Consider the following 22,734-nt stretch of genomic DNA (forward strand, 5'->3'; position numbering starts at 1 on the left):
CCCCCACCTGAACCAGCCAAACTTCCAGGAAAGTGCATTTAAGGGTACGAGACACTGATATATCTATATCTATATCTATATCTATATCTATATCTATATCTATATCTATATCTATATCTATATCTATATCTATATCTATATCTATATCTATATCTATATCTATATCTGTTTTAGCTACAGTTTGAAAAAGATTTTTTTTTTTTTTTGCACCACCATCACAAAAACAGCAACTTCTCCTCCAAAATACTTATTTGTCTCACATTACAAAATTTGGAACCATCTGTTCCTGAATGAGCATCATTTGTTGGCAACGTTGGAACGTTTCTGCTTCCAAGAGCCCTTCAAAACACATGGAAAAAGCATCCCATCAGCTAGGAATGAAACAAGATTAGGAAGAGCTTGGGTATCTGTCATACCCCTTGACCGCTTCAATTCTACCAAATATTTTTTGCACGAGGTAGATCTATTTTCTGAACCTTCCCTCACATATTTTCCTGGTTTTTCTGTGGTGCCCAAAGGCTAGAGGTAGGTTATTTCTTTGATATGAAAGTGAAGGTTCTCTGGTGCTAAAAACAGAGTTTGTGTAGTGAAGATTCTCTAGTGACATGGACTGCGCTGCAGCTATTTGGTAAGAAGGAGGAAAGCTTTGGCAGGTCCAAATGCCATTTGAGGCATTTCTGATTTGGCTCCACCTCCATCTGTTCCAGCCAGCATGCCCAATGGTCAGGGCTGCCCAACAACACCTAGAGGGCCACAGACTAGAACTCAGAGGCCAGAGGCCAGTTGCCAGGAAATACTTAAAAATATGACATATTCTCAGGATTCAAATCTGGCATCAAGGGGCTGGAAACAAATTATTTCTTTCCAACACAAGCCATTTCAATAAAATATAAATATTACAATATCTATTTTCTATCTTGGAGTTTGGGATTTTCTGAAGTGGGTGATTTTTCTATTTTTTGCTCCATTACTGCATAGAAAGAAAGAAAGAAAGAAAGAAAGAAAGAAAGAAAGAAAGAAAGAAAGAAAGAAAGAAGTCAGCCATGTGGAGTCTATTTGACTAGATGGGTCAACTGTCACCTGACTGCCAGAGGATGAGTTGCAAAACCAACAATGAAAAGCAAAACAAGAGCCCAACATTACTTGATTTATTTATGTTTCGATGCCGCTATAAGAAACAAAAACAGCTGACTGAAACGTTCTGTTACTCACTCTTTCCTTGTAATCTAATGAGTACTCCTGTTTATTATTACGAGTAGTGAAAGTAAAGCTACCAGGCCTCACCAGTACGGCCAATGGAGTCATAGAATTCTAGGACTGTGGAGCTGGAAGGGGACCCTAAGAGTAATCTAGTCCAGCCTCCTTGCAATACAGGAACCACAGCTCAAAAATCCCTGATGTGTGGCTATCCAACCCCTTGTTTGAAAACCTCCACTGAAGAATCGTCCACCACCTTCCTAGTAGGGTGTCTGCTGAACAGCTCTTACCCTCAGAAAATTATTTCTTAAAGTTTCTTGGAATCCATTCAGGTCTCCCCTCCAGAGCAGCAGAAAACAAGCTTGCTCCATCTTCCATGTGACATTTTCCGGTATTTGAAGATGAAAGCAATGGTTAACTTTTTAGTTTTAGTTTGGGAAGGCAAGCAGAACAGCTCAGAGATTCTGCGTGGCAGGGGTGCCGACAAATAAAATATGGGGAGGGGGGAAAGTCCCGCTCCACATCATCGATCCCAAGACATGGCACATGAATACCATTTGAATGGCAATGCCCATCAACTTTGCGGGGGACTCTCAAATATTTTATGGGGGCTGCGGAAGGGACCTCGGCCCCAAAAATTGGCTCCTATGCTGTGCAGTCATAAGATGTTTAAAATTTCAGTTGCCACTGGCTTAGTGAACTATTGCTTTGGCTACAGGAAGCAGCTTCTTCTTCCCACAGCACACTCCCTACTTTGGCGACCCAGTGTTCCTTGCGAAAGCTTCACCTTCCAGGCCCAGAACCTGCTTCTCATCTGTTCCCAATCACATTGGGGTTGCATTCAAGTTCCACACCCTTCCCTTGAGGTCTCTGGCTCTGCTAAAAGGCGCCATTCTCCCCGCCTTTGCCCTTCCCACCAGTGAGGCGTGAGCCTGGGGTGACCGGGAGAGGAGGGGGAGACGGCCTCTACAACACACTGGTGGGTAATAATGCATTTCCTGCTGCACTGAGCGCCGTTGCTTGCCCTCGAGTTTATTTAACTATATCTGCCCATGAGATCTTTCAGGGAGAGGGAAAAAGGAAACAATCTGGAAAGGAATAATAAACACAGATAAAAGCTAGACCAACAGCTCTGCAGTGCAAATGGGCGGCCGCCAAATCTTCACCGACTCCGAAAGCTACAGGGGTGCAGGGTTGCCGGGCCTTAATCTTCCTACACCTGCAAGAAGCACTTCACTAACCTGGTACTGGGGTTGGACCCCCTATTAAGTCATGCTTTCGGTGGAAAAGCAAGATGCACTTGGCAACAGATCCAGCGTAACACATAAACACAAAATCGTGTTCGAGATTTCATTCAGTACAGCACAGGAATACAACTCTCTGGGGAGGGTATTTAAGGTCTGTAATGATTCTCTGTGCTGATTCCTATGAGTTTTCAAAGATCCCTCATATTTATTGAGTCTAAAACTTTGGTGCTTTATTTTAAATTAACAGTTGACTAGCTACTTTCTTAGGGACGCGGGTGGCGCTGTGGGTTAAATCACAGAGTGTAGGACGTGCTGATCAGAAGGTTGGCGGTTCGAATCCCCGCGACGGGGTGAGCTCCCGTTGCTCAGTCCCTGCTCCTGCCAACCTAGCAGTTCAAAAGCACATCAAAGTGCAAGTAGATAAAGGTAAAGGGCGGGAAGGTAAACGGCATTTCCGTGTGCTGCTCTGGTTCGCCAGAAGCGGCTTAGTACCGGAAGCTGTACACTGGCTCCCTCGGCCAATAAAGTGAGATGAGCGCCGCAACCCCAGAGTCAGTCATGACTGCACCTAATGGTCAGGGGGTCCCTTTACCTTTTAAGCTACTTTCTTAACAGTTGCATCAACCTGAAGGATGAGAATGTTGTTAAATGAGAAGGGGTCTTTCCTCCCCCCTTGTCTGCCCAGGAAGGTGAAGTCTAACAGTCTGCTTGAAAGACCAAGGGGATCATGGGAACAGCTGAGGCAGCTGAGGCGGTTTAACCTGGAGAAGAGAGAGGCGATGCGATAGCCATCTTCAAATATCTGAAGGTGGAGCCAGCTTAGTTTCATGTGGCCACTGTGGGGCAGTGCAAGTGTGCCTTCCACCAGCCGAGGCTAGTCCAACAGCTGTGGCCTCTTCTGGCCAAAGTGATTCTACTCCACTAGCATCCGGTTTAGACTACTGGACGACCATCCTTCCCTTTTGTTTACTGAGGAATCCTCCTTCTGGTCATTACCCAGTCTGTCACTAGTTTGGTCTTTCTGGCACTATCAATGATCTGAGTGAAAACAATCTTAGTGAGACACACTCAGCTTGACTTGACTCCTTTTCAGCCTTTGAATATTCATCGCTGCACACACACAAACTCATCCAGCAGTCATTGACCAACTATGCCATGCCATGGTTTCTCTTTGGGGGGATTCACCCTGGAGCTGAGGACCCTCCCCCCCCCTCCATTGACATGTTTTTGGACAGATCATATGGAAGAAAAGGTATAACTTGCTCCCTCCCTATTTCTTTCTGTCTCTCTTGCCAGTTTTCCAACTTCCATTGCTCCCCCTTCCCTTCCCCCCTGCTAAAGCATAACTGTGCAGCAGCCTTGGGGTCTCTGCCAACTCCTTTCCCACTCCCTCTATAACCCTTTCCTCTCTGGAACAGCCTTCAAGTATACTGCATATTATTTTAGTCTATTAACAAAACTTTCCTTTTCTGGAAAAGCTTGGGCTTCATCTGATATTCCCTCCTAGGAACCTCACAAGGGCACTCCACTACCTAGCCTAAGGTTCCCAAAGCAGCCTTCAACAACCTCCAGGTGTTTGGGACTACAATTCCCATCGGTTGTGCTGCTTGGAGCTCATGGGAGTTGTGGTTCAAAACATCTGGCAGCAACCAGGTGGCCAATGGCTGTCCTAGAGTTAGAATAACCTTTGATAGAACTTGTGGATCTAACAAAGCTGAATGTTGGAAGATTCAGGACAGATGAAAGGAAGCATTTAGTTAAACTATGGAACTCCCTCCCACAGGAGGCAGGGATGGGCACTAACTTGAGGATTAGACAAATTCATGGAGGAGAAGGCAGTCAATACCTATGCCCTGCCTCCAGAAGGTCCTGCTTGCTAGTTTTCCACAACTGTTCTCACACTTCAGCCACTGTGAGAACAGGATGCTGGACTAAATGGGCCACGGCCTGATCCAGCAGGCTGTTCTTAGGTTCTTAGAGTTATACATTTTGTTGAACATGTTAGTTTCTGAACCGGCTCTGCTAGACCAACAGCCCCATGTCCTCTGGCTAGATAGAACCAGAACCACAGAGAAAAAAGATTCCTCTGTCACTGGAGCTAAATCTCTGCCCCAGTCATTCATGCTTATTCACTAAGCGCCCAGGTCACAAGCTTTTATGGTTGAGAACCCCATGGGGTGATATCTTAGGAAGTTGCACCCACTTTGGTTGAAGCCCAAATACTGAATGCAAATGGACTCTTACGAGGTTATGTGAACCTTCCCCAAAGTAAAGCAAGCTGGTTCTAATGTACTGGACACAGCTGCTGAGCTTTGGCCACTGCCCCACTTGTTTGCCCCTTCAACATGGGTAAGATGGGGGAATGCACCCCTTCTCTATTGTCCCAAGATCCTGGAGGAGGCTTTTTTGGGGAGGTGCGTGCTTTCCTCCCTGCCCTGTGCAAGCCAATGGAGGCCACCTCCATCAGATTATCCAAGGGTGGAAAAGAGCACCCTAAAAATGACTAGTGAAGGGAAGCCCTCCATTGGTGTGGACTTCCACTCTTCCAAACTATCACCCCTTGACAGTGAACAGGGAGACAGAGTTGAAGCAAGTCCTGTCCAAAGTGGTTCGAGGCAAAGATACCTCTTATAGGAAACAATGAGGCTGCATCCATGACAAATCTTGAGTCAAAGCTCATTGGTCCATCAAGGTCAGGATCATCTGCATTACCTGGCACCAGCTCTCCAAGATTTAAGACAAAAGCCTTTCTCAGTCTTACAGGGAAATGCCAGGGTTTTAACCTGGGTCCCTCTCCATGCAAAGCCTGTCTCTGACACTGAGCTGCAGACCTCCCTCAGTCTACCCAGGTCAACAGTGCTTGGGCTCAGATGCTGGAACAGCAACGGCTTCTAGGAGTTCAGTCTCTCCAGGAAAAGAACACAGACGATTGCTTTGGTTTTGCAAGAAGGCTCCTCTCAACAGAAGTTATAATCACCTTTTTTGCTAAATTGCAACCATGCTACTGAATGCAACGGATCTGCCAAGTGTGTCTATCGCTAGTTGTTAAGTGGGCAAGATGACATCAGTTGCAAGCATTATCCAATTACAGGCTGGCTAGTGGCTTGGCCCTCTTGCCATGTGGGTGAAGACATGGACCTGAGACAACAACACAGCAATTCAGATTTGGGAACTGAATCGAACCGCCCATTTCCATGAACAAATGCTCAGGTTTGCACCCAGGAGAATAATCACCAGGACACGGGATTTTGATGGTGTTGGTTAGCTTGGGCCTCACTCAAACCAAAGTTCTCAATGAAAACAAACAAGCAGAACTCAAACTGCAACATAATTCAAGAGGTTTCACGATTCAGAACAACACCCGGAGGTTTCAAAGAAAAGCAAGTGATCGACAGCAAACACATCACATTTCACATCCAGCATCTTATTACTGAATGACACGGTACAGTTTGAATTAATACGAGGGAGATAGCCAGCACAATAACAGACACACAGGAGTGGGGAAGGTGATTGGCCCGGTGGGCCAGATCCGTATCCGTCCCCACCAGCCCTTTGACAGGCCAGCAGGAAAAACCCACCTGTCAATCACCTGGTGCCATTACAGCCTACCTGTCAAAGTCCCTTGCACAATACTCTCCAGCTGGTTGTCAGGTGACAGAGAAGCACTGAAAAGGAGCTTTGCAAGTCCAAGGCTCAGTGCTTCTCAAGCCTCAAGCAGAGGGCTTACAAAGCTGCTTTCTGCAGGGACGGACGGCGCAACCGAGTTCCCCACAGGGCAAAGACACACAGCAAAGGCAAGAGGAGCAATTCAGAAGCCATAATGAAGTGGGCACTTACCTCGCTGTCTTCCATGGGGGGTGGGGGAGGCTCCTTAATGATCTAAAAAGAATGAAGAAGAAACACAGGGGGTTAGTCCATAGCCAGGCTGCTCTACAGTCAGGTTTTAAACTCAGTCAAGACTCACTTCCCAGAACATGTCAAAAAATGGTTAGAGAGTAGTTCTAAGCATGGACAGTGCATGGACAAACTTTCTCCGGCTATCATGCTACTAAGTGAGGTGGATGGAACAGAGGCCCACCCCTTAGCCTGAAGGGCACCATCACTTAGGTGTAGCTCTCACAAACTGCCTCATTCTTTTGAGATGCTGACCAGGACACCTGAGTAGCCAGCTAAGGTCATTTCTTACAAAGAAACTTGTCTGACCAGTTCAGCAAACTCTTCACTTACTTTCTAACTCTCCCTGGGTGCAGGACGGCAAGAACTGGAAGGGGCTCAGGGCATCATCCAGACTGACCCACACCAAACCCACAATAATATGTGCTCACAAAATCCACATTTTGCCTAATTGATTTGTTCCCTGGCACACAGCAACAAGGATCAATTGTAGCTTTGTCCCCTGCCCATCTCTCCTGGATAGCTCTGAGGATAAAATGTGGGATGGATGAACACAGATGCCAGCCAACACTCCTTGAAGGAAGGGTGGGATGAAAATTAAATAAATACATTTAACGAAAGTACATTGAGTCCAGAATTTTACTCTGCATGTGAGGGGTTGTGTTTGGGTTTTCTATTAAAAAAAATAGGCCTGGGGTCTTCACCATAGAAACTGTCAAAGCTGATGTGAGTGCGAGGCTGCTATTTCTTGCACACACAAAAAAGCATCTCCAACGTAGCAAGGAGCTGGCAAATGCCACAGCGATTCTCTCCAAGAGTAGCATGGAGTCCATCCAGCAGGAAAGCAAAAACAGAGGCATGACAAGCATCTCTCCTAAACCTCAGATGCAGCAGCCTTAGAGAGGAACAGAGAGCTCAATCTCTCCCTACGTAAGAAGGAGCAAAATAAATCAGGCCGATGGAGCTACAGGAGGTTTAATTCACCAGCACCACACAAATCAATAAGTATAGGTCAGTGGTTCCCAAACTTCTTCTGGAAAACCTGGTGCCATAAACTCACCCCAGGTGAGTTTATACAGAAAGCATTGTTCAGAATAGTGGTTTGCACAACCCACTAAGGTAGATAATAGTACAATCAATTTCAAAGCAGTAACAATTAGTTCCACATCAATTCAATTAAAACTATTTGGTTTAACTGATTCAACAAAATTGATTAACCTCATCCAGTGATTCCAGCTTTTCAAGTCTAATAGTCTTTTACACCTCCATTGCCCCCCTCCTCTTGGCCTGCCCCCCCCCCCGGTAATTCCCTTCAGGGCAGTCTCACCCACTTTGGGAACCACTGTACGGATCAACTGCTGGTTTGAGATTTTGTGCAGTCCACTCTCTGGGCCCCATCTCCTCCTCTCCAAGCCCTTGCCTGCCCACCTGTCTTCTTTGAAGAGCACTCCTAGCCAAGTAAGATTGTCTTCCATGAACACGGTTTTAACCGTGAGCCAATATGTGACTGTGGAGGCCAATTCTGGATCCACACGTCCTTCCACAGTGGGGACATAGGTTTCTGGGTGGGAGTTGATCATGGTGAGGGTCTGCCAGCATTTTTCATCCTGAGTTTGAGTGTCTTCAAAGTCCATGACACCTTTGGTAAAGGCTGTTCTCCAATTGGAGCACTCGCAGGCCAGTGTTGGTGTTTATACTACTTTTTATTTTAGATTTGCCTTGAGAGAGTCTTTAAACCTCTTTTGTTGACCGCCAGCATTACACTTTCCATTTTCAAGTTTGGAATAGAGTAGTTGCTTTGGAAGACAATAATCAGGCATCTGAACAGCATGACTAGTCCAACGAAGTTGATGTTGAAGAATCATTGCTTTGACACTGGTGATCTTTGCTTCTTCCAGTACACTGGCATAAGTTCACCGGTCTTCCCAAGTGATATGCAAAATTTTTCAGAGACACTGTTGATGGAATCTTGTGAGGAGTTGGAGATGGTGTTTGTAAGTGGTCCATGCTTCACAAGCATATAGTAAGGTTGGCAGTACAATAGCTTTGTAAATAAGCATTTTAGTTTACCTGCAAATGTCCTGGTCCTCAAACACTCTGCACTTCAATCAGGAGAAAGCTGCACTCACAGAGCTCAGGCGATGCTGGATTTCGTCATCAATGGTGGCCCTGTGCCCAGGTAGGAGAAGTGACCGACATTTTCCAATGTTACACCATTGAGCTGGATTTGTGGTGCTGCAGAGGGGCTGTTTGGTGCTTGTTGGTGCAGCACTTTGGTTTTTTGGATGTTGAGCAATGGACCAAGCTTTTCATAAGCTTCTGCAAATATATTTAGGATGGTTTGGAGGCCATCCTCCGAGTGTGCACACACTATGTTGTCATCAGCATATTGAAGCTCTATGATGGAAGTTGTGGTGACCTTACTTTTTGCTTAAAGTATGCCTTCCCTCTCAGGGCCCAATCCACACAAGTGCCCAGAGGGAGAGGCCACTGAAGGGTCTTCAACATGCTCTTCAAGGGAGTATCTGAAAGAGGGTTTTCTCCACCTCCTTTCCTTCTTTCGTAAGAATGCAGCATCATTTGATGAAACCCACCAACAAAAGGTATATGCAGTGATGGACAAAGAAAGTGCATAGTTAATGGATGGAACTCATGGCCACAATATACAGTATCATGTTGGCTTCTAGTTTGGATAGCTGTAGAAGGGGATTAGATAAAATTGATGGTGGAGGAGCATTTACTAGCCGTTGTAGTGGATAGGATATGCTTTAACAGATGGCCTACATGTCAAGAGATGCAAAAATTGTAAAAAGAGACTGTGAAAGGATATTGTTAAGAGAATCTGCTTCTTCATACTGTCTTGTGAATGTGTCAGTCCTGTTTGTGCCTTGCTCAACACTGCTCTGCTTTTAGGCCCTTGTGGAGAGGGGCCAGGGAAAAGCTCTCCCTGACTTCTTAGGGTCTGCGATGTTCCAGCCCTCCTCTTGCAAGGCAGCAGCACTGGAGTCCAAGTCCTGGGACCATGATATGTCTACACTCTAAATGTTTGCATTTCATTTTCAGCTCCAAGAATGAAAAATGTATACATGGACAGTTTTGTTTAACATAAAACATATACCGCCCTGTGTCCATCCCGGCCACAGAGGGGGACTGAGATTAAAACCAGACATTTTCCTTTCATTTTTCTGCTTCTTTGTTTCCACTGCTCAATAGTATGAATGGCAAGCTCATGCTATGAGCTGATGGCATAAAGAATGGGAGCAGCAGCAGCAGCAAAGCACATTGGGTCACTGAGCGAAGCCAAATGCAGTAGGTGTTGCCCCATAATGTCTCGCCCATTTAGCTTCAACAGGCAGAGACGAATTCCATTCACAGAAACAACAAAAAAAGCTAGGCTAAAAACAACGCACCACTTTAGACCCAAAGCATCTAAATCTCATGATGCTTCTTCATGCAGCGCATAGTTAACCAATGGAACTCACTGCAACAGGGGTCAGTGATAGCTACTATATTGGATGACTTTAAAAAAGGATTAGACAAATTCATGGAGAAGGAGGATATCAGGAACTCCTAGCCATGATGGCTATGCTCTACCTCCACAATCAGAGGCAGCAACGCTTCTGAATATCAGTTGCAGAAAGCCGTGGGATGGGAGAGGGTTCTTGTGCTCATGTTCTGCTCCCTGGATTCCCACGGGCATCTGGTTGGCCGCTGTGAGAAGAGGATGCTGGACTAGATGGGTCCTTGGCTTGATCCAGCAGGAATCTAGCCATTGCTAAGCTTGCAACTCGTTCCAAGGAGGTTTGCAAAAGAAAACTTTCCGCTGGGATGCCTGGTGCTGTTTCCACTGTGCACATTTTGCTCAAGATTATTTCTCACAACTTTCCTCTTATGTTTCTTCGCTTAAAATAATAATAATCAAGCAATGTTATTTTTTTGGAAAGCATCCTAATAGGCCAGATAAACAATGCTTGTCATTAGCTCCGTGGATGGAAAGGGCGGCTGTCACACCATTCTGAACCTCATTATTTCCTCCACGCTGATGGGAAAATGTGTAAGTTCCACTGTAATTGTTCCTTGGGGGTTACAGCTGAGCATCTGCGTTTCCTCTCCAGCTTCATCCTCAATAATAATCAAACATTCTTCAGTTATTCTTACATTCCTCTTTCCTCCAACATTTCAGATCCTTTGGGTTAATTAAAGTCCAGGGTGAGAACCAAATTTACCCAAACGGATCCAACATTACTTTTCTCATCACCAGATATTTCCATGAGAATTGTGGCATTTGGAGTGATGCTTTCACAGAATCATAGAATTGGAAGGGGCTGCCAAGGTTCATCTAGTCCAACCCTCTGCACGGCAGGAATCACGGGTAAAGAATCCCTGGGAGATGGCCATCCAAGCTCTGTTTAAGCTCTGTTTAAAGACTTCGAATGAAGCAGAACCCACCACCTTCTGAGACAGTCCATTCCACAGTCTAACACTTCTTACCATCAGAAAGTTCTTCCTAAGATTTAGCCAGAATCACTATTCTTGTCATTTGAATCCATTGGTTCTGGTCCTTTCCCCCGGGAGCAGCAAAAAACAAGTTGGCTCCATCTTCCCTGGGACAGCCCTTCACATATTTGAAGATGGCTATCCTTTCACTTCTCAGTCTTCAGGCTAAACATCCCCATGTCCCTCAACTGTCCCCCATAAGGCTTGGTTTCCAGACCCCTGATCCTCTTTGTTGCCTTCCTCTGCACATCTTTCAACTTGTCAATATCCTTCTCAAACTGGACACAGGACTCCAAATGAGGTCTGACCAAGGCAGAATGTTGTTTAGTCATTTAGTCGTGTCTGACTCTTCGTGTCCCCCTGGACCAGAGCACTCCTGTCTTCCACTGCCTCCCACAGTTTGGTCAAACTCATGCTGGTAGCTTCGAGAACACTGTCCAACCATCTCGTCCTCTGTTGTCCCCTTCTCCTTGTGCCCTTCATCTTTCCCAACATCAGGGACTTTTCCAGGGAGTCTTCTCTTCTCATGAGGTGGCCAAAGTATTGGAGCCTCAGCTTCAGGATCTGTCCTTCCAGTGAGCACTCAGGGCTGATTTCCTTCAGAATGGAGAGGCTTGATCTTCTTGCAGTCCATGGGCCTCTCAAGAGTCTCCTCCAGCACCATAATTCAAAAGCATCCATTCTTCGGCAATCAGCCTTCTTTAAGGTCCAGCTCTCACTTCCATACATCACTACTGGGAAAACCATAGCTTTTACTATACGGACCTTTGTCGGCAAGGTGATGTCTCTGCTTTTTAAGATGCTGTCTGGGTTTGTCATTGCTTTTCTCCCAAGAAGCAGGCGTCTTTTAATTTCGTGGCTGCTGTCACCATCTGCAGTGATCATGGAGCCCAAGAAAGTAAAATCTCTCACTGCCTCCATTTCTTCCCCTTCTATTTGCCAGGAGGTGGTGGGACCAGTGGCCATGATCAGAATAGAGCAGGACTATTATTTCCCTTGATCTTGACACTCTACTTTTTTTGATGCAGCCTAGAATTGCATTGCCCATTTCTGCTGCTGCATCACACTGTTGACTCATGTTAAGCTTGTGATCTACTAAGACCCCTAGATCCTTTTCACACACCCAACCTGTATTTGTGGATCAAGTTAGTCCTGTCTCAGTGCAGAGCCTTACATTTATCCCGCTTGAAATTTCATTACATTACTTTCTTCCCACCATGTCCTTGTCTTGTCTGGAGTGTGCAAATGATGTTCCCTTGGTTGGTCATTGTGTGGACAGGATGCTGGACTAGATGGGCCACTTTGGGCCTGATCCAGGAAGCTCTTCTTATGTTTTTTGGGACTCCCCAACACAAGTTGTGTCCCTGGCAGGGTTGCAGATTGCTCACTCCTGCTCCGTTGCAATTCCGCTCCCAGCTAACAACAGAAAAGCAGAACCTCAGGAGTTCAGTTAAAGGGAACTCTGGTCTGCACATGCTGGAGAACAATGAGGTTGAAATGGGGAGGCACTGGAATGTGCCACTATGACACTCCATGCTGCAGACCAACATCCCGAAACAATGAGCCAAGTTGCAAGAGCCACAACTAAGTGATGGTGCCCTCCAGGCTAACGGGAGGCGGCTTTCTTCCACTACCACCCTCACCTAGCTGCTAGGTATGAGAACAATATCCAGAGAGTGTGTGCTGAGCTGGAAGCAACCTGGAAACAGGAGATACAGAGACATGCTTAATCTGTGCAGGATCCATAGCGCGGCAATATCTATTGGGGTGCTAATGTTGTGAGCCCATTCTTCCAATGCCCATTTTCTATAGATGTGTAAATAAAACCATACAGCCTAGAGACACCGCAGTCTCCGTTGTAAAGGACCCCTGAGAGTTAAGTCCAGTTGCGAACGACTCTGGGGTTGCAGCGCTCATCTTGCTTTACAGGCCGAGGGAGCCGGCGTTTGTCCGCTTCTACAGACAGTTTTTCCAGGTCATGTGGCCAGCATGACTAAGCTGCTTCTGGCAAAACCAAAGCAGCGCACGGAAACGCCGTTTACCTTCCCACCGGAGCAGTACCTATTTATCTACTGGCACTTTGACATGCTTTTGAACTGCTAGGTTAGCAGGAGCAGGGACCAAGCAACGGGAGCTCACACCATCATGGGGATTCGAACCGCCGACCTTCTGATCGGCAAGCCCAAGAGGCTCAGTGGTTTAGACCACAGCGCCACAAAACCCTGGATAAGCACCTGGAACCACTGGAGTCTCTCACTGCTCAGAGATCGGGATGCCACGTAAGAATACTTTAATTGTTCCCTGCATTTAAAAAGAAGAGAAACCGCTGCCAAGTAGAAAAGTAGGATTGTAAGGAGTGCAATGAATTAGGCTAGAAGCTCCCTTCCTGATGTGCTAAAAACAGCATCCCCCTCCCAACCCTCTTGAAGTTTGAAGAGGCACAGGCCAAACTGCCAGCTCAGGAGTCTAACATCTCATTCTGTTGCATGTCCGGATGGGGCCCCTGTCTCTCATTGCTCCACCTGTGTATGACACCTGCTGAAATGAAAGATGGAGGAGATTTCTGCCTGAGCCAGAACACACACACACTAAAATCTCACTTACTGTCTAACTGACCTTGGTTTGACATCACCACATTTACTGTAAATTGGAGTGATGAACCCAATCTTTCATCCTTTCTTCGACAGAACACACTGGAGAATCATCAACAATGATGCATTTGGAAACTATGTTTATCAATGGGTGTTTGCCATGAAGACCATTTGGTCCAGAAAAATCCATGGCGCTCTTCCACTGAAGTCGGTGAATTTAATTATCCACAGCCCCCAAATGACGCTGGCCATTTATCTCGCCTGGAGCACAGCTGGGTGGGAACGGTTTCCATTTAAATTAAAACACATGCTTTACTCAAACACACCTATCAGGAGGGCAACCTGTTCTGGGACCCACTTTCTAAGGGTGGATACACACAGGGTATCAGTATCTGGGCTAAAACGGAAAAACAAGAAAGAAATCAGACATTCTGCACCCAGTTCTCCAGATTCTTTGCCCAGAAAACTTCCCCCTCCCACTTCCTACATAAAACTGAGCAAAAAATTGTGATTTATTCTATTTTATTATTAAATAACATTTATGTTTTGTGTGAGTCAGGCTGTAATCCTGTGCAAAGTTACCTAGAATTAAGTCTCACTGAATTCAGCAGGACTTACTTCTGAGTAGAAGTCATAGGGTTGTGCTGTCACTCTGCTTTTCATAGAATTGTAGAATTTGAAGGGACCCAAAGGATCATTGAGTCTGACCCCTGGAAATGCAGGAATCATGTCTTTTGCAAAGAGTTGTGCTGGGCACAGAAGCAACCTGCTCCCTGGCCCCCAAACATTAGAAGCAGCTGATTCTTCTGCCCCTCCATCTCCATGCATATTGTGAAGGTTACATCTCTCTCTCTCTCTCTCTCTCTCTCTCTCTCTCGTGGTTTGAATACTCAAAAGCATTATAGAAACACATTGGGAAGAATTTAACACTAAGTTGATCATTCTGTCAGCTAGGGTCGCTGTATTTAAAAAATGCAAGATCTCATAATACGCAACAAAACCCGACACCGGATTTTCCCAGACACAGTTTCCAAAGGCCCAGACGTATGGCAACCCTAGTAAGCACAAGCATTCCAGCTTGGCACACAAAATCTCCCCATGTTCTGGGGGTGCACCTGACTCCCTCCCAAGTAAATTGGGAAGGGGGGAGGGAGGAAAGCCCCATTGCACAAGCAGAAGGCTTTGTACAGTTTCCACTGACGGGACTTCTGAGGTGAATCCCACTCATTATTTGTTATCAACAACAATATAATCACCACCAACATTTCTTTATTATTTATTTTATCATGTTTGTATTCCCCCCCCTTCCTCCAAGGATATCAAGGTGATAGTACATAGCCCCCCTCCCCATTTTCTCCTCACACCCCTGTAAGGTCAGTTAGGCCATCAGGTCATCTGGCGAGTGGCCGAGGAGGGATTTGAACCTGGGTCCTAACCCGGCCCTCTAAGCACTGTACCACCCTGGCTCATCATCACAGGCATTGCCCAGCACTTTCATGCCTCCTGTTCTAATCATGAGGTCTAGAAACATGCGTAAAAATCTGCATCCCAAACCAAGTGCCACATTTTGTGCCTTTTTCTGTGCTCCTAAGGAACTGCACACTGGGACGCGGGTGCCGCTGTGGGTTAAACCACAGAGCCTAGGACTTGCTGATCAGAAGGTTAGCAGTTCGAATCCCTGCAATGGGGTGAGCTCCTGTTGTTCGGTCCCTGCTCCTGCCAACCTAGCAGTTCGAAAGCACGTCAAAGTGCAAGTAGATAAATAGGTACCTCTCCGGCGGGAAGGTAAACGGCGTTTCCGCTCGCTGCTCTGGTTCGCCAGAAGTGGCTTAGTCATGCTGGCCACATGACCCGGAAGCTGTACGCTGGCTCCCTCGGCCAGTAAAGCAAGATGAGCACTGCAACCCGAGTCGTTCATGACTGGACCTAATGGTCAGGGGTCCCCTTACCTTTTAAGGAACTGCACAGCAAACAGATTTCTGGAGAAGTGCAACAATTTACTAAACAGTAACTCACCATGGTGTCTGCCCAGATACCACTCCAAGTCCAACTTGGTGCCCTTCAGAAGTTTTAGGCAACTGCCAGCTGTGCTTGTTGTGGCTAATGGCACTTATTTTTAAATAATCCGGAAGGCCCCAGGTTGGGGACACCTGCCCTAGGCCTTCTGCAGATACCTCAGTCTTGGGTCCTTGGCTGCTGCCTGCCTGTGCATCCTGGCCTACACTCATTAGGGTATTAATCTGACAGGCATGCCAAAATGGAGGCACACCACAGCTCCTAAGATAAATTTGAAAGCGGGATCACTTCTGACACAGTACGCTAACACAATTTCATTGCTGTTGTTCCATTGCTGCTTCTGGCCCAAAACACCCTTCCGAATTTCAACCCCCTGCCACACACACACCATGAGTGGCTAACACCCCTTCAAAATACCTTCAACTCTCCAAGGGAGACTGCAAGTCCCTTGCTACAACAGCTCTCCTCCCTGGCTGCCTGGCTGTTTCTGGGCAAAATTCAAAATGCTGGTTATGGCCTATGAAGCCCAACATGGCTTAGATTCATGTATTTTATCTGTGCTGTTTTAATTCACGTAAGCCACCTTGAATCCCAGTCTGGGGGAAAGGCAGGATATAAATTTTATTTAAATTTCTATAAAATTATTTTTAAAACCCCCCCAAAATGAAGGAAAAATTACAACGTAGAATCTAAAACATACCATTTGTTTTTCCCAAAACAGGTTAAAATTCTCATCAGCTTTCCAAGCATCTGGGTAGGCTTCTCTAAACAAAAATGTTTTTAGCAGGAGCCAGAAATAATACAGTGCTTGATCTCAATAGGCAGGGAGTTCCAAAGTTTAGGTACTGCCAAACGAAACGATTGCGTTCTTACAAATGCAGAATCGGTATTACCGTATGTGGCACCTATAATAGTGCCAATTCCGATCGAAAAGCTTGAAAAGGTACAGCTCAGATGCAGGCTGGCCACACCACCTGCTGAGAGCCCAGGAATGTGCCCAGGCCCAAGTAGCAGTGGGGCTGGAAAACAGCTTCTGGGGCTGAGCCCTGCTTCATATTGTGCCCCAGATGTAGAGAGAGTTCCAGCTTTGACCTCCCAGGACACAAACTGGGGCACCCGAGATGGGAGGAAAGCAAGATCCCTGGTTCCGTACAAAACACTTGGCAGAGCAGATGCAGGTTTCTGGTGTGAGCTATTTCCTTGCTACTCGAATCACTGGCCTGTCCGCACAGAGGAGCTGCTAAAGAGGGAAGAGATCTCAGTGTGGGCAGGAGGAAACTTACCACGGTGCAGCAGAGCGGCCAGAACCACCACAGCAGAGCCAGTGCCAGTAAAAGGAACAGGATCAGCAGAGCAATGGCCAGGATCGTACCATCAGACTGCAGAGGAGAAGGCAGAAGAGAGCAAGATCAGTGTGGGAACAGAGGACTGGGAGATTATGGATGGCGGCCCGGGACCTGGGAGACCTGAGTTCGAATCCCCACTGGGTGACTTTGGCTGAGTCACTGCCTCTCAGCCTAACCTACACCACAGAGTTGTTGTGGGGATGAAATGAGAACCACCTGTGCCACCTTGAGCTCCTTGGAGAAAAAGTTGGGTTAGAAATGCAATAAATAAACCAATCCGTCGCACCACAAAGCTTACTTAAGGGAATCACCCACCCCCAAACCTACATCACAAGGGTGTTGTGAAGGTAAAGGTGTAGAAGAAACCACCTGTAGTGATTTAAGTTTTTTTGGAGGGAGGCTGGATAAAATAATAAAAGCAACAAAGGCTACTGCAAGCAGAAAGTAGAAGCCCCTCTCACCACTCTCATGGACACCCCCACTTCACAGATATGCAGGTGTTTAGCCTGTAAAAAAGGCCAAAAGGAGATATGAAAGCCATCTTCAAACAGCTGGTGGGCTTCTGCATGCAAGCTTGTTCTCTGCTGCCTCAGAGGGGAGGACCCGAACCAACCGATTCAAATTACAAGGAGATTCCATCTACCTGAGAAAATGGTGCAATTTGCTTTCTTGCAAGTTTTAAAACAGAAGTTGGATGGCCATCTGTCAGGGATTTTTTGCTGTGATTCCTGTACTCTGGGGGTTGGACTAGATGAGTCTTGGGGTCCCTTCCATCTCTACAATTCTATGATTATATGAAAAATTGAGTGCTTTGCAACTCCAGGATGCAGCACTGATCTGGTCTGAGCATCAGAAGACAGAGAAATGCATGGAACTCTGAGCTAGAGAGAGGTTGAGGCTCAGCCATAACAAATTGAACTTTCCCTTCATTTATCAGCCTAAGAAATCAGGGCCCCCAGACACTTTATGTGCTAAATATCAGCTGCATTCCAACAATGCTCTAAGTTATGGTTAGGACCTGAGGATCATGAACCAGTCCTGTGCTCATGCACCCGCTCCTCCTGTTACAGTCAAACCATAGTTTGTTGTTACACCTTTTTCAGCAAAGCAGGGCTTGATCAAACCAGAGTGTGCACCTTCAAATCAGAACTGCAAAACAGGATCACAAACCCTGGCTTGAGAACTTGGTTTGCAATTGCAAACGGCACTTTGCTCAAACTGGGATGTAAACTGTTCAGGTGTGCTGATGGGGAGGAAGGAGCAGGCAAAAACAGAGTTTGTTCCATCTCCAAATCGTGGTGTGTGGGTTCATCTGAAGGCAGCCCCCATTTCTGGAGTGCCTCACCCCTGCTGTTTCTCCAAGTTAGGAAAATGCTCTTCGAATGAATTCTATCACGTTGCTTCCAAATTTAATCTCAAGTATAGACTATTCGCTTCCAGAGACCAGCTAATATTTCTGAGCCATTCCTCACTGGTGTCATCAGGCTTTTGGGATAAGCAAGCACAGACAAAATTAGGTTTGGCCAGAGTTCAGCTCAGCGGCTTTGGTTTTAAAGAGCCAGACAGTTAAAATAACAAAAGTGGGGGGTGGGGGTGGCAGAATGGCCACATAGGGAGGCTGCTTCTGACCTAAGGTAGCAATCAAGAGCTTTGCTGATCCTGGCGTGTTGAGGAGGTGGGGGTTTCGGTGTAGGTTCAGACATGCACACATGTCGATGGCTCAGCACTTGAGGACTGGCCAGCAAACACACCAGGCTCTTGAGTCAGAGCACCAATCTCTCTAGCTCAGCAGCAGAGACTGGCTACAGTTCTCCAGTGCCTTGGGCAGAAAGGCCTCTGCTAAAGCTGGAAACTGGAATCCTTTGTGTGCTGAGTGTGTGTTCTGCCACCGCGCATGTAGTCACACATTGACAAGCATTGCATTGGAGGCAGTGTAAGAAACCCTGAGCTGTTCCTCCTCTTTTTCTAAGGAGTTGATACCTTTAAAGATACTACAGCACCAGGAAGTCCTCTGAGTCTTGGCGATTCTGCATCTGAAGCATTTCATGTGACTTTGGGCTATCCCAGAGGTATTTAAGTTCTACCTGTGGTGCTCGATCTGTGGTAGCACCTTCACACATGCAGGGAATCACTCTTCACTTGAGACTGCAGTCAATGGACGGTGGACATGCATGCATACATGCATGCATGAATGAATGGAGAAAGCTGAGTCAGGCAATTCCTCCCTCCCAGTACATCTTCAGTTAGTGCTTAGGAAGATTACACCACCACCTGAATCCCTGGAGAGTATGGAAAATGCTAATGTAGAAAGTCTAGCAGTCTGACCGGGGATAAGGCAGCTTCCGATGTTCATCCAGGCATGAGACATTCTGCCATGCAAAGAATATTCTCTTCCCTGACCCAGGGCCCCTCCCCAAGATTTTAGATGTATTGTTTATCCGTTCAGTTCCTTGCAAGATTCTCCACCCCCAGAATCAGAGATCAAGAGCCTAGCTTATCTGTCTGTGCAGTCCTTGACTAGAAAAAGCAGGATGTGCTGCGTTGTAGCTTAATTGTGCTGGTCCGGGGGGGGGGGAGGTTACCGTGGGGCGAGGTCCAGGACCTGAGTTGAGGGTTGGCAGACAGTCCTCCTCGGGCGAAGCGGGGTCCACAGAGGGAAGCCAAGCAAGGACAGGAACTCTGGGGGAAACAGGACTGGAAGCTGGCCGAAACAGCTCATCAACGACGTTGCTCCCGCAACCTGGGACCGGGCTGACTGGCCTTTATCTTCTCTGAGGCCAGGGGCGGTCCCGGCCCCCAGGAGACCCACCTCTCCTGGCCTTAAGGCGAGCACTCCTCCTGGGAGAAACCAGTTCCCTTCGCCTCTCTGCCCTGAGCCTCTGCAGTTCAGGAGAGGCTGAAGGGTTACTGGGCCCAGGGGGAGACTCACCTGCAGGCACTGAGTCCTCAACCACCTCTGGAGCCAGAGTGGAACCACCTGGTGCCTGCTCCTGAGGATCCGGCACAGGTGCAGGTGCTTCAGAATCAAGGCCCTGCCCCAGTTCAGCCGGCCCTGGAGGCGGGGACTCCTCTGCAGGCTGGGATTCCTCCGGTTCAGCCTCTGAATCGGATTCCCAGGCCATCACATTAATAAAATAACAACATAGGACCTTCTAATCTGTTACCTGGTCTGAACCCTAAAGCTCTATTCTGCTGGAACTGACAGGTCTTGCTCAAGAAGAATCAGGCAAGAGTAACCTTTTAGACTCCTTGGAAATATCACTAAGCATGTGCACAGGCGGTGTGATCCAGTGGTAGACATAGGTTGCGTTTGCACATAATGCTAAACCAAGGTTTGCTTCTTCAAGAGTTGTCTCTCCAATGAGCAAACAAACCATAAAGCAGTTTTTGCCAATCTGGTTGGGGACACAATTCCCATCAGACCCAGCAGCACATGGGACGGGACTGGTGAGAATCCACTAAGACCTGATTTATTTCTCCACATCATGCCTAATTTAACCAACTTCTGTCATGTCACCTCTTCCTTGCCTTTTCTCTCTCAACGAACAAGTCCCAAACGCTGTGTCCTTTCCTCATGGGGGAGGTGCTCCACCCCCCTGATCAGGTTTTTTTTAAAATACTTTTGCTTTAAATTTCAATAAACCCCTGCAAAGATGACTTGGCAAAAGAGAAGATGATAAACTTCATAACTAAATAGATGAAGCAAAGGCTTTTGCCAGCTAAAAGTGCCTGATTCTGGGGTTGTCTCCTTTAAACAGTTTTGGGAGGAAAGAAGCATGCTGGGTTTTTATCAGTGCTGGATAAGGACCACTCTGGCCCTTCTTCACCTCATTTGGCCAGCAAACACCTGCCAAGATCTCTCTCCTATCTCGCTCAATCTACTTTTCTCTAGGCTAAACACATGCAATGCCTTAAGCCTTTTCTTCTAGATTGTTTATCATCCTTGTAGATCTCCTGGGCATTCCCTCCCAGCTTATCAACACTCCCCTTGAACTCTGTTGCTCAGAAGTGAATATGCAGGAGAGAATCCAGGTGAGGATGGCTGGCCCCATCTCAGCCCAGGTCTTTTCAAGAGCTTCTTGACCCTTAAGCAGAGGAGATGTAGAGCCTGAGCAGCTTTCGGTTCTCAAATGAGAATGTAGCCCAGGGAGGAGGCCAGAGGCTCCACAATTGTTTTCAATTAAATGCAGAATGGGCTCAAATGCAGCAAACAGCAGTAGGAAACCTTTACTTCAGCTTTGAAAAGATCTTGCTCATTAATAAATCTCTAAAGTCTTGTTGCTGTAAAATAAATATTAAAGAACATTTTCTATTGATTTTTTTAAAAAAACCACGGCTGCTATTTTTAGACTTTTGGAACCGTCAGAAACAACCCTACTGCGATACTGTACCACATCTGATCATGTTTGCAAGGCATACCATGTTGCCAGATGTTTTAAAGCAGCCTTCCCCAACCTGGTGCTCTCCAGATGTTTTGGCTGAAAGCTGCAGCAGAAAACAACTGGAAGGTATCAGGTTGGGGGAGGCTAAGTTAACATTATGCAGCTTGATGGTTTTGGAATTACTCTAAACCAGTGATGGCCAAACTTGGCCCTCCAGCTGTTTTGGGACTACAACTCCCATCACCCCTAGCTAACAGGACCAGTGGTCAAGGATGATGGGAAGTATAGTCCTAAAACAGCTGGAGGGCCAAGTTTGGCCATCACTGCTCTAAATCACGAACTCTTCACTCAGGGAAAACTTGTCATCTAAGGTAGTTTCACCCTTACGAAGGTTAAACAGGACTAGAGTGAGCAACATTCACAACTTTCGAAATGTTGCCTGCACAAACATAACAGACAACCTGATCGTGTTCTTATCTTTTTTTAAAAAAAGAAGGTATGTTTGCATGTGTTTAGATGGTACGTTTTCAGCCCATTTAAAGAAGGCTGGATTAATTAAGCGCCTGCTGTAGTGCACTAATCAATTACATCTGGGGTCAGGATACAGTCTGGAGGCAACCTTGCTGAAACTAAGGAAGCCTGGCTCTGGTTACTGCCTAGGAAGAATGTGTAACATATTTCTTTTATTAAAGTACATTTGTTAGATAACTTAGAATTCAACAAACAAAAAGCTAACATTAAGGAAAGGACAAGGGACGCGGGTGGTGCTGTGGGTTAAACCACAGAGCCTAGGACTTGCCGATCAGAAGGTTGGCGGTTCGAATCCCCGTGACGGGGTGAGCTCCCATTGCTCAGTCCCTGCTCCTGCCAACCTAGCAGTTCAAAAGCACATCCAAGTAGATAAATAGGTACCCCTCCGGTGGGAAGGTAAACGGTGTTTCCATGCGCTGCTCTAGTTCGCCAGAAGCGGCTTAGTCATGCTGGCCACAGCTGTATGCTGGCTCCCTCGGCCAATAAAGCGAGATGAGTGCCGCAACCCCAGAGTCGGCCACGACTGGACCTAATGGTCAGGGGTCCCTTTACCTTTAAGGAAAGGACACCTGAAGACTTCAGAGGCTGGCACGATACCCTGCGGGTACAGCACATGCAACCGGCCTAGAAGTTATTCTTCAGACAAATGTTTGCTGAAGCAGAGCCCTTTGGACTTTGGCCAAAGAATTTAAAGCAACATTTCCCAAGATGGCGCTCTTCAGAAGCTGCTGTCCTTCAGCTATGCTTGCCGGGGCTGATGCGAGTTGTAGTCCTAAACATGTGGAAGGAACCATATTGCAGGATTGGGGCAGAAATTTGTTTGCAATTGTGTGTGAAGCAGCCTCATTTGCCCTTCCCCAAGCCAACAGGGGAACCAAAACATAGCTATCATTTTTGTCTGGACCTTTTAAGAAAGATTAGAAAAAGATCAAAAATTGATGCTAAAAGCAGGTGAATGGAACTTAAGGTTGGAAAAACGAGAAGCTGGGAGAAACAGATATTGATGGTTCATCCATTCCTAACAAGCTGGGAA

The 22,734-nt window shown here is 46.6% G+C and overlaps 1 protein-coding gene across 1 annotated transcript in view; it reads right to left on the reverse strand.

Annotated features, from left to right (window-relative positions):
- The window catches only part of ANTXR1 (ANTXR cell adhesion molecule 1), a 133,450-nt gene that overhangs the window by 39,903 nt on the left and 70,813 nt on the right, over positions 1-22,734 (reverse strand). The window contains exons 13-14 of the mRNA XM_081868473.1: positions 16,726-16,821; positions 6,282-6,323 (exon numbers count right to left, since the gene is read on the reverse strand). Of these exons, the coding sequence (XP_081724599.1) occupies positions 6,282-6,323; positions 16,726-16,821 (138 nt within the window). The remainder of the gene's footprint in view (positions 1-6,281; positions 6,324-16,725; positions 16,822-22,734) is intronic.

Source organism: Podarcis erhardii, assembly GCF_964252035.2.
Source record: "Podarcis erhardii genome assembly, chromosome: 7".
NCBI lineage: Eukaryota > Metazoa > Chordata > Lepidosauria > Squamata > Lacertidae > Podarcis > Podarcis erhardii.